The 16,718-nt window shown below is 36.6% G+C and overlaps 1 protein-coding gene across 8 annotated transcripts in view; it reads left to right on the top strand.

Moving 5' to 3' along the window:
* The window catches only part of FTO (FTO alpha-ketoglutarate dependent dioxygenase), a 257,854-nt gene that overhangs the window by 101,370 nt on the left and 139,766 nt on the right, over window positions 1–16,718 (top strand). For 7 of the 8 annotated variants that reach the window (XR_012630603.1, XM_074882061.1, XM_074882060.1 and 4 more), the window contains one exon: window positions 14,482–14,606. Coding sequence is in view for 7 of the 8 variants with exons in the window: in XM_074882061.1 (XP_074738162.1) it covers window positions 14,482–14,606 (125 nt within the window). In the remaining variant the exon portion in view is untranslated. Of the gene's footprint in view, window positions 1–1,724; window positions 2,272–14,481; window positions 14,607–16,718 lie in introns of those variants that run through there. The other variant, XM_074882062.1, reaches the window with a different exon arrangement.

Raw genomic sequence — 16,718 nt, 5'->3', positions numbered from 1 at the left:
ACCACAACATGTTTTTAACTGCAGCAATGGCATGTTTTGCCAACAACATACAATTTTCATTGTGTTACTCATATAAAACCTTATGTTTGTCATACAAATTCAGCTTTTGTTGAAGGATTATTTTAATAAAACTAAAATGGCTTAAGTTTCTGAAGTAAAACACGTAGCATCTTTAGAGGTCAGATGTAGCTGAAACTTGAACAGCTGTACAACATGCATCCTAGATTGTTTTTAATTGTCTTCCCTTTCTCTAACAGCAGTAATTCTTGTTTACATTGTCAAGAACCTTTCCACTGAGCACAAGCGCACCATACTTTAAGGTCACATGCTTAACCCCACTGCACAGTTACAATGTAAATGGGTCCCCTTTGTTTTCATTAATGTGTGAGGGGTGGGTGCAAGGCGAGGCTGTTCACAAGGCTTAAATAACTTATTGTAAAAGTGTCTTAAAGAAAGCATATTTTGTCTCCATACCACAGTTGTTTAGCATTACTCTTGTGCATCCAACCGACAGCCAGTTTGGCAATGGATTTTTGTGTCATTTTGTTCTTTTGACCTGTGATACTTTTTTCTTTCTTTTTTTAACTGAGCTAATGGATTCACCTCAAGTAATACAAAACGAAGCAGCTTTTCCTCTTTCCTTTCCTGATATCTTAAAAGTAGCAAACAAAGCTGGAACTGCTCTTTTCCACCCAAAACCCTTTACCAGTTCCTGTCTGTGTGTTGATGTAGAGGTTTAAAATTAAGACTTGCTAAAAATGTCAAATTAAATTAGAATGCTCAGTACTTTTAATCAGTTTAAAAGCAAACAAAGTATAGCCTTTTAAAATAGTTTCATGAGTTTTAAGTAACCCTTGTGTTTTTCTATCTGTAGTCACTGATGTCTGGAGGTAAAATACTGTTGAAATCTTGCGAGTTATTTTGGTTTTGATTATCTAGAACTGGCCCCGAGTCCCAAGATTTTAGGTGATTTCAAACCCAGTGCTGATTGTAATTTGTGGCTGGCATCTGTAGTTGTTTTTGTAGGCCAAAAAAGTTGAAGTCATGCTCTTAAGTAAGAGCTGTACTGTGTCAAAAATCAAGCCCTTTTTTTGGAATATGTCCGTTCCAGGTTGCTTGCTTTTTTAAATATTTGGTTATAATTTTGGACCATGAATACAATTTAATTCATGTCTGGTTTTGACACACAGCTTTATACCAGCACATGAAAAGAGTATTATACATGTGGCTGTGATCCATCCAATGTGATGAATTTGATCCAAGAGGGTTGTATGCAACAGTTTCTCTGTGTGTACTGAGTGTATAAGCACTGAACGAGCAAGGCAAGGGGAAACTATTATCTCTAGAAGATGAAGCAATAATACATGCTTATCAAAGCAGAACACTGTTCTGAATACAGCAAGTTGTAGCTTAGTAGGAATAGTACTTTGTTGGTTTTCAAACTGTGTTAATCAAGGTAGGAAATTGTTTTTTGTTTGCCAGCTTGCAGCTGAGACAAAAATAGGGACTTTCCTGAGGTGAAAGCTCTTGAGTGTGAAGTTAAGTTTATAGTATTCAGTTGCTGTATTTTAAAACCGAAATGTTGTGACATGTTTTCATGAATGATTATCAAACTATTTTTCCTCATAATAACTGCTACGCTTTTAGTCTTTGGACAGAGAAATTTTGTCTTGGGTTTTAATTTTCTTACAATTCGTCTAAACTTTCTCCTTTCTTTTTCATAGGTATTATATATAGAGCAACTTACTATATCTAGTGGCCTCTCCAGTATGAGAATAACTGATTTGACTTACTCATAGAAGTTTAAAAATGGTGATATCTGCCAACCTTGAAAGATTTTTTTAATACTCAAGAACATGATTATAGTTTGTATTAGAGTAGTTCTGTCAATAAACATTTAAGAAACATTTTTGTGAAACAAAAAATAAATGTATAGCATTTAATACTATAAATAAGTAGTACAAAAAATGTAAGTCTTCCAGCATGCAGTCTTCTGGACAAGAATTGTTGATGAATGTGAAAAAAATCAATCAAATTCAACAACCAACTATTGTTAAAAGGCCGTACATATGCTAATGAAAATGGTTTTAGCTTATTTTTTTTCCTAAATGAATGTAAAGTTATCCCTGAAAATTGACTGGGTATTTGTGAAAAGATTCCGTAATAACATCTTAAATAAAAATTTTAAAAGAAAAAAACTGCCCACAAACTCCATAATCCAAATACTGAAGAGAGACACCAGTTTTTTATCAAATGACATGTTTTCAACTTTAAGAAGAAAAATATTTTTATATACCACATTAATGGTTTGGATGATTGTTCATGTAGACTGTATCTCTTCATGTGTGCACTCTGAATGCTGTGAAGTGTGATTTGCCCTGTAGTGTCATGTTAAAGCAGAATGTGAAGTAGATAGATGGTAACATTAAATGGAGATTTAGAGCTCTAGTATAGCTTGTCATGATGTATCTTTAAGGGTAGCTGCCTTTGTATGAGAGAACACAGGTCAAACCCTCCTCCACAAACTGCTACTTTTCCTTTCTGCAGCAACCCAGGAGATTGGAAAGCTTTTTTAGGTTAGTGGAGAACATCTCCATTGTGGCCTGTACTCACTAGATGACTGTGAAAGACGCTTGGCCAGTTGATGTTAATACATCCTTGACATTGCTCTAATTTTTACTAGTGAATTAACCGATCCTTTTCGAAGAGTGCAGAGGTGATTAGGCAGCCACCTTTGACCTCTCTCAAGTTGGACTTTGCAGCTGAACTTGAGAACCCATATCTTATTTCACGTGCCTATAGACGGAAAAGTCAGATAGCGAGGCAGGACCTGTGAGTGTTGCAGTGTAGTGTAACAACGTATTGTTATGGGGTGTCACAGAGTAACAGTGTTTTCTGTTCTCCAACTTGTATTGTGATAGTGTGTGAGCACATCATGCAAATGTCATATTTATTGAATTGCCAGAATCTTCGGCATGTGACTTCTGTTTCAGAGAGTAATCGACGTGCATATGTTCACAGTGATATGTGGATCATGCTGTATGTTTTCTTTGTTAGGCACACGAATCACGTGATGAAAGTTTATTTTCCCTGATTGAATGCTGTGACATTAATGAAAAGTGTCTATATAATGATCCCTGATATGGTGAAGTTTTCAAATAGTTGGCCATTCAAGCTTTAAATTCTTTTTTCAAATATTCATCTCTAAATACTTGAATGTTCATGGAAAATGAGTATGACAAATTGACAACATTTAGAACTTGATTAGACTCTAAATAAAAATATTTCCAGAAGAAGGCTTTTTTTAATGCACTTGTAGGTGAGAGGAGATAAATTTAGAAATTTTCTTAACTGATTTATTCTGCCTGTGAGCTACTTCCTTGATATTTCCTTGTGTGTACTTTTAATTATTGGGTTAATGAGTTGATAATTTTCCTTTTAAGGTGAAAAATGAATCTTTTATTTTCTTTTTTCTGAGGAGATAAACATTACTGAGAACCTTATTGCTTCCTCCCTAAGAGTGTGAAACAAAGCAAAAATCCTTCCCCAAAATCAAAATAAAGTGAAAACAAACCCATATGGGATATCAGAAACATTAATGGAAGAAAAGTGGTACTTTGATAGCATGAACTGTTACATGTTGGTAGTTGTCATACCCATATAGCCATAACATTACATCTCTCTGATGAAAGGAAAACATGGGCAGAATCCAAATCTAAAGTCAAAGAAGTGTAGTGTATAATGTGGTCTTTTACTGGAACTCAACTCTGTCAAAATAAAATAATCAATAACTGGCTATAGTTTGCATTAACAGGCTTATAAAGTGTAGGTTTTATAGAAATATTGCATTCAAAAGAACAATAAATAGCAAGAAATATTACTGGGTTCCTGGCATGATGGAGGTAGGCATCAAGAGAAGGAGAACCCCTGTGGAGAGTGACGTGTCTCAAGAGAAGGAGAACCTCTGTGGAGAGTGACGTGTCTCAAGAGAAGGAGAACCTCTGTGGAGAGTGACGTGTCTCAAGAGAAGGAGAACCTCTGTGGAGAGTGACGTGTCTCAAGAGAAGGAGAACCTCTGTGGAGAGTGACATGTCCTCAGAAGCAGGGGAGATCTGCCTGCATGTGCCATGAATTCATGCTCCGACTCTGTGTTGGCATCCTGCAGTTAAGCAGGATGTGACAAAAACGGTGACTGCAGGTGTGCAATCTGTGTAATACCTTGGTCTGTGTACGGCTGTATAAAGCATATATGGGCATGCACATATGAGATTAGGCAGAGTTTACTTTGGTATTAATTTTCTCTAATTTAGGAGGAGTGTTTTGGGTTTTTTTATTCTAAAAAAAAAGTATAGGTTTCTTTTGAGCCTACAGATTGGTAGGTTTGATCAGACATATTAATTATAATGAAGCATTGCCTAATTTAGCATTGTAGGTGTACCTGGACTACTGACTGGACTTCATTTTGCAATTGTCTTTTTTCTTGTAAGATTTGTGTTGCCTATATATACTAGTAAGATACATTCCCCTTTATGACTCATAATGGGAAATCAGTGTCCATATATAGGTGGCAGGTATATATTACAGGATTATGTAGCTTTATGCTCTAATAAGTCAAGATGACATGCAAAGCTTTGTTCCTAAACATGCTTTGAATGCGAGAGAATTAAAAATAAGTAGTTGCCTGCCCTCCGAGGAGAAATCTGTATTTACTGTAAGTACTGCATCCAAAATAGTGACTGTATGTATTCTGGGCCACTGTTTGATGAGAGTTAAATCAGTAAACTTCTCTGTATGTTCTCCTTTTTCAGTCCACCATTTTTAAAATTTGCGAGTACATTGCTTTTGTTTGTCCATTTTACACTGCACACCCTCAGTGGTGGGTCATTACCATTTGCATGGCCTATATATGAAGTGCCTAGCTCATGTTTTTATGTGAAAAATATAGTTATATACTGTAACAAAACTGGAGGAGGGTAAGGCACGGAAATAGGTTTGCCTAGTTTTTGGTTCAGGAACAAGTACTGTAGCTTGCAAAAGAGTGTCTTTCCAAATGTTGTCGTCACGATCAACCTCTAGCAATGGGTAGTGGTGTCCTCCTTGCTGCTTGACAATGTCATAGTCCTCACACATTAAATACACATAGTATATCAGATTCTGTTTTGGTTTTGTTTCCTATGCTCTTCCTAGGAGTGTGCTCTAAATTCTTTTTCCATCCCTTTTGCCATGACAGCTAGTATTACTACCGCACTTACATGATTATGAATTTTAAATCTTCATAGCTGTGTGCCATGGTGTCACTGTAATGAAGCTGTTACTTGAGCCAAATGTGACAAAACTTCATTTTTGAAACAACATGGTGAGAGTCCCATTCTCACAGGGATAGACCCGGTGCATTTAGTGCTGTGAGGATGATAAAGGCATTGAAACCCTTATGTCATTTGAAGATATGATTCAGCTGTATGTGGTTATCTTGCATATGTACTAAATTGCTATTCTGCTATGGCATGCGTCTTAGACAAAGCATGCCCACAAGCATTTCTGGACATGTGGCTTTCTATTTCATTTGATTGTGGCTCGCAGCTTCTTCATTCTGCAGTTTAACCCATTCTGTAACTTGGCTTTCTGTGTTTTAAATTATTTCAACAAAAACTAATGACATTGGTAATACGTCCCAAATTTTTGCACAACTATATTTTTACTAGACATCGTGCTAGAAAGTGTTGTGGCTAAGGCAGTAAGTGGCTTGATGGCAACAGGTAGTGGCTTCAGCGATGGGAGGAAAATGTTGGTGTTCTAGACTTTTCCATTCTAAATAGATACTAAGATGTGCTGTTCGAGGAAATCAGTAATATGACTTGTAATTAAACGCTAAAAGATAGTTGCAAATAAAAATGCAATAATGAATTCAGAATCTAGTACTCACTGTTTCCCATCTTCATAGTTTGGGGATGTTTAAAAATAATTCTTCCTGTGACCAATAATATTAAATTTAGTGATTCCTGTTTGTATTTTGAGTGCTACAAGGACCAGGTGTCTAGTTTGGAGATTTTGGTACAAGTTTGCATCTGTAAATATTTTAAGAGAAGCTTGTATGTAGCTTAGCATATTAGGACTTCAGTATAAATTAGATGAGTCAAAGCAAAGCCTTGCTCACATGTAGAATTATTTCATTAGAATCAGTAAAATTACATGAGTACTTAATTCAAACTAGAGTTCATTTCATTGTTTGTGAGATGGTATTACCTACTTCTGGCTTTGAAGCCCATCATTTTTCCTCTCCTCCCTCCCATCCTAAATTATTCATAATAGCTGATGATGTTAATTTTTATATGCTAAGAAAATTATGGGGTACTCTTTTGAGTTCTTTTGAACACATAAGATCATTTGTTTTATGATTCTTCACTGCTTATTAGAACTGCACATAATTGTTGATGATGAAAATCCTGTCTGCTGGCGAAGTGAACGTGTGCAGGTTGTACTCAGCGTGATTCAGTACTGCAAAATGTAAGCTGTCCAGAGTGCACATTAGTGAAGTGAGTCTTGTATTGCATCTTAGCTCAACTGATTTCAGCAATAGTAAATAGTCACTGAAGCATACACTGCTGTGCAGTCCTTCAGAACTTAAGTGTTCAGCGTAACTACTGTTTGCATGTGACCAAAATGGGAAAAAGGAGGTGTATACAAAGGAGTGAATTATAACAAAGAACACTTTCTGCTTCAGTTCTTGTTCAGAAAACATATGTTCAGCCATGCAGGCAACAGTTGGGGTAAAGACACACTGTAGGTTTGGAAACAAAAGGCGTGTTCTTTTCTTGCATTCACAATGTTTTCAAACATATTCACTTGTTAGGGACTAGCCTGTCAGCTGGATCTCCTTGCAAGCGTGATTTCTTTTTCCTGACTTCTTTCAAAAGCTTCTTCCCCACAATGTTTTACACTTCATATAATCCACTATGCATGGTAGGCCTGCTTCAGTCTTTGTGCTATTGATGATTCAGAGGTGGAGGGGCCATGCTCTGGGAGAATCTGGCTAAAGGGTAACCTTTCACTCACCCATACATCTGAAGATGCTAAGCCCCTCTTATTCCAAATATCTTGAGTGGTTCGGTTGCTCTCTCGTGATGAAATGGGTTATACTTCACCTTTAGAACATTGCCAAACCAATTAGTGCAGCAAGATTATTTTGAAAGTGTTGATCTTTGTAACTAAGATCAACTTTTTCTTTGTAACTAATTATTGAAAATCTTTCAGAGACCTATCATAACTGCATTGAATCATCCAGTAATTTTTTTTTTTTCCCTCCACTGGAGATTCATTCCGTTTTGGCATGCTAGAGTAACCAGAAATTACTTGGTCACTACTTCAGTTTGGATTCCTTTTTCCTAAATATATGGTTCAAGACCCAGTATGAATACGCTTATGTAGGCATAAAGGTAATGCTTATTTCCAAATAAGTTCTGCCTTGTTTAATTTATGACCCTTAAACTCATACAGCTAGAAAATGTACTGCTTTAGCTCCACAGGTGTAGTTAAATGGTACAACTTTCTAGTGTATACAAGACCTAAATTTTCTTTGGAAATGTCTAAGTGATCTACTCTGTAGTTTTTTCTAGGTCGAACTACTCATCTATCAAGTCAGGTATTCATCCTTTGTTGTCAGCGGTGAATACCTCAAAGAGAGGCAGGGCTCCCTACATTTTAATGCATGTAGACTTGTATGTAGAGCTTAAGCATATGTCTAACTTTAAGCATTCTGCTCTACAATTGGGTTATGTACTTGCTCAGTTCAGATGTGCACTACTGGATATAATGGTAGGGGAGAATACATAATCTTTGTGGCAATGGTTTCACACCAGCAACTTAGGCCTCCATTCCTTTGACCCTACAAAAATACAAAAATTACATGTCTCATAAAATTCTTTGTCTTTTATATTTTATTTAAATACAGACATAATATTTGACTCAGACAAACTGTTTTAATGTTGGAAGTGCTCTGTCAATAACTAGAATGATTATGGAGTTTTATGTTGGCTTGTGGATTATTCATGTATTCTGTTGGAGTATTAATAGTGTTAGCTGAATTCAGTAGCTGGGCAAATTACCACTGATGTATGTCCAATGATTAGGATTTCCCACATAAGGCCCTTCAGACCATGAGGTTCATTTAGACAACTAGAAAATCCACAGACGAGAAAACTCCATGTAAATATTTTCTAATGGAAGGTGCCAACAAATACATCCTTGCCAACATATGTCAAAACTGCTAGAAGATCTGTGAGGATGGGGATTAACTTTTTAGCACTGTCATTTTAAGAGTCTTGACAGGGAAACATTATTTAAACGTTTTTCTTTGACTGCATATGACTGAAAAGATGTTAACGGTAGATAAAACTAATATAAAGCAGTTAATGATTCTGACATATATTCCAAGTCTGCACCTTTTTCTTTTCATTGAGCTCTGTGTCAGACATCCCTGAGAATACTACAGCTTTAAAATAAATTGTCCTTCCTTCTCAAATGAAATTTGATGATTTGTCTCCAGTCTGATAAAAGAAAGCACACGCTAGTATATTGCTTCTTTTCAGGAATTTTTTGTTTTGTTTTATAGTCTCTTTAAAAGTAAATTATGTTTTAGATGTTGCAGTGACTTCTCTGACTCTCAAGAAGAAAACAGTTAATAATAATTTCTTTCCTTTCAGCTCCCATGAGCCTACCTTCACTGTACAGTTTGCATATAACAGCTAGTAAGAGTAGAATGTACTGAACCTTAAACAAATCTATTAGGATCACCATGGCAAGAAACTGGGAAAATGGCAGGAAAAACGAACAATGATTTTGTAAACCCTCCAAAGGTCAGAAGAAGGCTTTCAGTAAGTATGCAGAGGCTAGAAATCAAATCCCATTTCCTATCATAAGAAACCAGTTGTTTTAGCAGCAGTGGTTAATGTACTGTATGTGAAAGATTTAAGACTAGTTGGAAAGCTTTGCTTCTGTTTTATTAGGCTGCTATTGAAAAGCCAACAGCATAACTTCAACTAGGTGCTTTGAGATTTCTTAATGGGCTGTCAAGGGCAAGACACCAGGTCTGTGCTATACTAGCTCTTTCCTGTACATTAAAACAACAGGGGCCAAATGATCATATACAGAAGTATGAATTACTTGATGCTTTCTCTGTTCCATATGGTCAGCCATGTCTTTGGCAATTAATCATGTACAGAATCAGTTGAGTGCTCTCTGAAGCATTGAAGTCAACATTTAGTTGTACCTGTGCCAGTGGGGGCAGTGGGGGTTGCAAGCATAAAATAGCAGGATGAAGAGCTGCTGGCGCCGAAGCCAGAGCAGCTGGCTTCTATAAACAACACTTTTTTTTCTCTTTACCTTTTTTTTGGTTTGGGTTTGGGTGGGTTTTTTGTTTGTTTGTTTTCTTTGACAAACATGAGCCATTTTTCAGTATCTTCCAAAACATGAGGGCTGCTGAGTGAAACTGTGATATCTGGCATAGTGGATTAACAAACAAAAGGCAGAGAATTGAGTTTAATGTGCCCAAATTACTGGGTGATAACTCAAACCATACTGACAGCTTCCATCGTATTAATGAAAATAGGTACATTTCCTCATATTTTAAGTAAAAAATTTTAAAAGTGAGTAAGAAATACGCAGCGGTTTGTAAGCAATTACTAGCTTTTTTTATCACATAGAAGTTATGACATGTGAAATTAATATGGCTTAATAGATTTCAGGTTCTTTCCCCTTCACCCCCCTGCAAAAGGCACAGTGTTTCAGTTTTACAGAATTTCATCAGGATACTTTTTGCACCAAAAGCAAAATAAAGTCACAAAAATAACAAGGAAGATACAGAACAACATTTAAAACATTCAGCCTGCTTACAGATTTTACACTTTGTTTTTCCTTTCTGTATTAGTTATTGGTTATTGAGAGATGACTGCTATATTAAAGTACAAATGGTTAGTAAAGATTCAGAAGCTTTTATTCTATTTGAACTGGTAGCGAGTAAATTAAATCTGAACTCAGAGTGAAAAATCTGATTTGTTGATCCAATAAAGTGGGACCAAGAGACAAACTGTCCTAAGTGCCACTTTAGTTCAGACTGAAGGCTAATTTGTTTGACAGAATACTAGGTTTCATGTCTCCAGCTGTACAATGTTTCTAACCTTAAGTCTGGCTCCTCGAGAGGTCTGTATTGAAGGACAGAAAATCTAGCTTTAAAAGACTAAAAATGTTCCAGCGAGGGTTTTGTAGTGTTTAAGAGGTTGCTTTTTTTTTTTCGCTTGTTTGTAAGCATGTCATGGTATTCACCCAGGATACATACAGTTAAGCAGAGTAGTGGTCCATTGATGTTGAAACAGTTTCTTTGCTGTGTACCTAAGAAAAAAACCCACTATTGTGATCTTGTTACAATAGCTAGGTTAGCTGTGTTAAGACTCATAAAAGTATCTAATTTTCAGTGTGTGTCCTGGGTGAATAGTAAGACTTGGTTATAACAGTTTCTGGTCAGTACTATGTCACTGATTTATTTTGTCAGCGGGAATGAGAAGAATATGATATTGGTCTCTTAAAATCTTATCCTAGTACCTTTCTTTCTTACCTAATAAGAGGTGTTCTGATGGCTGTTGCCTGATACATCAGTAGAGCACTAGATTTAGTTCTGCTGCTGTACCAGAAGGAAGGTAAAGTGTGCAATTTCCTAAATACTATCTTTAACATAAAAGGATTGGCAACTGCTATATGTGTGTGCATATATAGCTTTGGGCTTTTTTGATAGGTAGGTTGTGTGTTTGTTTTTAAGACCATGCCGTCTGGGATTTACAAGGAAATGCCCTAAATACATTAATACATCTGTAAGGAGAATTGGGGAAGATTTGCTGAAAATATTAACAGTACTACTTATTAGAGACATGCTGGCCAGTGAGACAAGAAGTTGCTTCCCTCAAGTGATAAGCAGTTTGCGTAATCTCGTTGCTTAGGTTGTCCAGGATATGTTTTTGCCAGCTCAGGAAGCAGAAGAAAGAAAGTTTCAACAATTTGTAAACATTACCACCCTCAAGAGTCTCTGTGAACACAAGGATGAGATAAGACAGGCTGTAGGGCTGGTTACATTGTTTATTTATTCTACTGTCCTGCGGTCCCAAGTGTGCTGAAAAACACTGAGTCAGTGTTGAGTCCAGTTCAGAAATGTGAAGGCTTCACTCAGCATTGGCCAAAAGGGGCCTCTGCAGACAATTATCTGTCATTAAAGAACATTAAAAGAATTGAGACACAAGATCAGATTTTCTTTGATGAGATGTGCAACTGTAATGATGTTCAAAAGAAGGTCACTCCTGCCCTTTAGAGCAGGGGTGGTATCGGCTGGGTTTCTGATGGATTTTTATCAGTGTTGATGTGAGGAAATGGCTTTCCCAGCTGATAACATCTTTGACCGAGTTTCTTGAACCCTTGACCTTTATCAGTCAAGGTATATATTGAGTCCCCTTGTTAAAAATAAATCCCAAAACAAGTTACATGGAAAAGAAAACTTTCAAAGGAACGTGTTTTATAATATTGTTTTAGCCAGAATGCTGCTTCATTTGTTACAATTTGGGATTTTTAGAGAGATGATATGAATAAGAAGTTATTAAGACATGCCTCTATAAAAGCTACATATCAAGCCCTGCACTCACTTTCTGTGTAACCTTACTGCCCTCAGCACTCTTAGAAAACAAGTAAATCAGTTAAATTGCTATGTATTGTTGTTGTATGTAGCTTAATAGTACTACTTCACCCTCCAGGTAGCTGCAACTGTACTCACAAGGCTCTGTAAAGAAGCCTTTATGATGTCAGTGTCAAACTATGAGTCTGACTTGAACTTTGTACATCACCACATAAATGAAAGGTGTTAACAGAAGGCTGGAGCAATATAATTGTTGTCTCAGTAAAAATTAAATTATGTTCAGTTTCCAGAATTATGATGTTCCTGTAGATGCAGAGGACTTTAGGTGGTGGAACTCAGTACCAAATTTGCAGTTTGGCCAGGCCATCAGAATTTATACAAAAGCCTTATGTGATTGTGAATACTTGGAGAAGTGATCACCTGTCTTCTCTGACTGATAGTATTCTAATCACATCATCTTTTCATCAGACTTTAACAGAAAATTCTTTAGGAACTATCAGTTCTCCACACTCTACACTCTGGGAATCACTTATTTAGGGGATCTTGACGTTTGTTCCTGGCAAATAGCTATACTTTCAGCTTTGTGAGGCATTGCATCATTAAACTTGGGGCTTCTCTGCAGTCTTGGAGAGAAGTAGACTACCACTGGATTTCCCTATCCCATTGTGATTAATAAGGCCATCTAAGGTTTCTGAAAGGGAAATCTTGGTGTGCTGTGACCTAGTTGTATGGCCACAGTCTGATCATCCTATAATACAGAGAAAAGCTTTAAGTATAGTGCTATGTCAAGTCTTGCACATGGTAAATATAAAAGTTAAAGTCTTAATAGGTATATTTATTCTGAATGACAAGGAGTGTTAATTTACATCTATTAAAGACTATACATCTCTTCATCTCATGTGAGTATGTTCTCACATGCTGAAGAGCTCTATCAAACCCTGCTTTAAACTGTGCAGCTGCTGGAAGTGAGGCTGTAAGATCAGGATCGTTGAAGTTGGCGGATATTAGAGCTTGTGGAAAAGATGTTGTAGGTCAGTTCAAGGGAAACCCATGTCAGGGAATCCTTATCTGAAAATGCTCTCTGGCTTTTTGTTTGCTTTGTAATGTCAAAGCAGGGTCAAGAATGTGATCTGTATAGACAAAGTTTTGAACATTTTGGGTTTTTACAAGGAAATGTTCTTTTTGATGTGTAAGTCCTATGTGACAGGATAATGCCTTTTGGTAGGCTAACTGATAGAGCTGGGAGGTGGGGAGGAAGATGCTTTTTGCTCTTTGTCATCTGATGTTAGTGTAATAAAATTATTTTCTCTCTATGAACCCTGTCATGCTTGTCTCTTGGAGCCACCATGGTGGTAGCAATGTTACCACTATTTTACATAGCATAAAAAGTGTATGATCTGCGTATTATTATTTCTTGTGGAAAAAAAAAAAAAAACACCTGTCAGACCAAGGATAGATCTTCCTGTTTTCACAATCTGAAGATAATAACAACCATTTATCTCGCAGAATGCCCAGAGGAATTTTAGTGGGTGTACATTTGGCCAGGACAGAATGTAATGTGTATGATGTTGAGGAGGAGGCAATATGCCATGTCTTTTTGTCATGTTGGTCCTATAAGAGAGGCCATCCTGTGAGTAGGAATTGCAGCTTTTGGTGATGTTTGTGTTGTGTTTTCAAAGTCACTTCCACAACTGCTCAGGTTAGAAATATATTTTTTTGCCTCTTTTTCTGTGAAAAGAGTAGGTTTGTGCAAGTATTCTGTCCATTCAGTCATCCTTCCCAAAAGCATTTAGATACTTTGATACATTTGCAGAATATGTGACTGAAGATTAGACTAGCAAAAATAATTGAGTATCAGTGTCTGGTTAAGGCGAGGAAGGCACATATAATATCTTCACTGAAGGAAAAGACTGCAGCATCGACTCTAGATCTCTGTTGTGGTTGGACTGCTGTGCATCAAGTCAGCACATGTGCACTGGTTGACATATGTGTTAGTCGTGTGAGCATCAGCATGTTCCATTTCTTTCCCAAGCTGGCAGACATGGGGAAGCGTAGGGGGAAGAAGAGGAGAAAATGGTGTGTGAGTTAGTAGTTGAAAGCAAAGATGGAGTGAGTGAGTTGGAGTTAGCTTGCTGGGTGGATGAAGGATGATTTGCCGTTTCGTTACATCGACATTGACTGTTGACACAACATTTGGGAAGGCCACTAACTTTTGGTCTCCAGAGGCTGAGTGTCATCCTACTCCACAAATTACTTAAATCCATTGCATATATATATATTTTAGCAATTTTTAATTTATTCCATAAATGCAAAAAGGTAGAGTTTTACTACTTTTTTACTTGAAATATTTCATGATAAAGAGAACATAGGGACATCATCAGAATTCCTTTCAGAAGGTGCAATACAAACAGGTATTTTCTTCAGCTTCACCAAGGATCAAAGGGGAGGGGGAAATCCCCCAAACAAATGCTGTATTGAGGGAAACATTTTTGATATCATTTGATACAAGAAAATATTTTTAAAATAAAATCATTATGTCTCAAGAAAATGAGAGCTAGAATGCACAATGTCTTGTTGTGTTACTTAAGGCAATGAGATTTTAAATTTTACCTTATGTGCCATGTATATTGATTAAATACCAAATATATGATGGCCATTTCTAACCATCATTTACTGTATTGATTTGTCAGCAGTGGAACTGTAATAAAAAAGCTATTGATTTACTGTCCTTATTTGCTTATGGGCTTTTTATTAATTTCACACATTGTTTCCTGTTTCTAGATTATAATTTTTATGTGTTTTTTCCATTTCAGACAAGCCTGGTCCTCTCTGAAGTTGGAAAAGAGGAACAAATTGAGAAACAAAGGAATGAAACCATCAGCTGCTTCTTGCTAGTTCTTACTGAGCGGCAAAAGCTGCGTAAAGAATGGACAGCAAGGTGAGAAATTTTTGAAAAATAGTAAGATAATGAAATTAGAAACAATTATATCAAATATACTCCTATAAAACCCCTTGGAGGGGGAGGGCAAGTTGACATTTAAAAAAAACCTCAAAATTTTTACCATTCAAATTGTATTTTTCCTTGACTGGAATAGTCAGTGTTTCTGCTTCTGATTTCAGAGTTACTTTGTGGGGTAGAATGCTCCCTTACTGTGCTTATATAGTGCTGTCTACTGATAATAGCTTGATAGGCAGCATATATATTTGAGGATTGGTATCACCTTAAATGCCCTAAGGTTTTCCTTATATTGCTAACAATGTGAGCAATACTCCTTGCTGGCATGCCATGCTAATAGATACCCTTCTTGTCTGCTTTCTTCATGATCCTCACATTTTCTTGTGGTGTCCTACTGGTGTTAAGTGTTGGGTGAGATTGGCATAAATGTACGTTTTGCTAGAGTTCATATAATGTGACTGTTTTATTATACTTGAGTGTTTAAGTTGAACTCATTGCCATGGTAATAAAACAGGTGATGTTGTTAGCAATTTTAAGAGGTCGTTTATGTTTTTATTTGAAAAAGTTTATGTTACTAGAATGTAGTCAGATGAATGCATTTCAGAAGCTACAGATGCATCATACTTCTAGTTCATTCAGAAATATGTGAATTCAAAAAAGAGAATTCCCACCGTTTGCCACCTTGTGTCCTTCTCTCTAGCTGCTAAATGAGTTGTCACCTTTTTTCACATCTATTTCGAACAGCTGTAGATTTATACTCATTTAATATCTTTTTTTCTTACTTATGATATTTACTTAAAATATCTAAGTCCATGAATTCTTTCTACCAAACATACAGCTTTCTTTTAAAACCAGGAGATGCCCTGTGCTTGCAATTAAATGCAATTTTTAGTCAAAAGTGTTCCTTTAATGAGATTTTGTTAATCAAAATTAGCACTTAATTGGCATGATTTTTTTACTTGCACTAAATGTTCCAGTTAAGGGAGTTCTCCTGTGTTTTGTTAGTGTATAATTTTGGAAAGTTCCTGAAAATTCTATGAGATTCACTTTGAAAAATTAATTGTAGTTATTGGATCTGACACTTGAGTGTCTTTGCTGTTCTCAATAACTACAGTGAGTGGACTTGAAACATTTTAGAAGCTTTAGTTTACATAGTAGCAAGTATTATACAAATTAGAGACTGAGTTTCATAAGTTTGTGATCTTGTGAGCACGGAATGTTTATTTGTATACTAATTTGTTAAGATCTCAGAGTGGAAAAGAGCTTAGTACGGTGGGTCTACAATATTGCTTGTATTATCATGTGGGTTTTGTTTCTTCCGTTTTGAGGAATTTAAGGGATTTGGGGGGGGTGGGGGGGGTGTTCCATCACCATGCTTACTAAATAATGCAAAGGGTTTGGCTACACTGGAAACAGAGGAAATCACTTAAGGCTTTTCCGTGGGACACATGCATCTTTTTCGTGAACCAGAATAGAAAGCTTCTTAGAGATAAGAAAAGTCTAAACTATTCTAATGAGTGGAATATCTTTTCAGGGTTTGTTTAGTTTAACAATGATTTCCTAATATACAAAGTCATCAGGAATCATGGCAATTGGGACTCATTTAAAAGTAATGTGGCTTACAGTGTTTCTGGCCTCTGCTCACTGCTCGCAATGTAATCGGAGGCTGGAGCCAGTGTTGCAGTTGTAGACATAGTCTAGTCTCTGACACAGAAATGCTGAAGTTCTTGGATGGGGGTGGGGAGAGGCACAAGCAGACAAAGTGCAGGCCTTCTTAAAACTAAACACCTGAAAGAAAATTTCAAGAGCATTGTGCCTTGAAAGTTCTGAAAGAAAGTGTCCTTTGAGTATTAAATATCCATAATCCTTTTTCTTTCCATTTGATGTTTCCCATTCCAGTGACCTATCTGAGAGTCTCATCCATATGATCTGCATAAACAGACTGTTACCATACACCTCACTTTACTTCATCAAAGCTTCAGCTAGATGTCTGGAATGAAGCACTGACTGTGGTAGCCATCAAGCATACGGTGGTGAAAGTTATAAAACGTCCGCCGTGGTACTAGCAGGGCTGCCCATGTTTTAGAGATCAGT

The sequence above is a fragment of the Strix uralensis genome, chromosome 12 (genome assembly GCF_047716275.1).
Source record: "Strix uralensis isolate ZFMK-TIS-50842 chromosome 12, bStrUra1, whole genome shotgun sequence".
In the NCBI taxonomy this organism is placed as follows: Eukaryota; Metazoa; Chordata; class Aves; order Strigiformes; family Strigidae; genus Strix; species Strix uralensis.
Note: the sequence above shows the minus strand (reverse complement) of the source record. Positions and strands in the feature narration are given on the sequence as shown.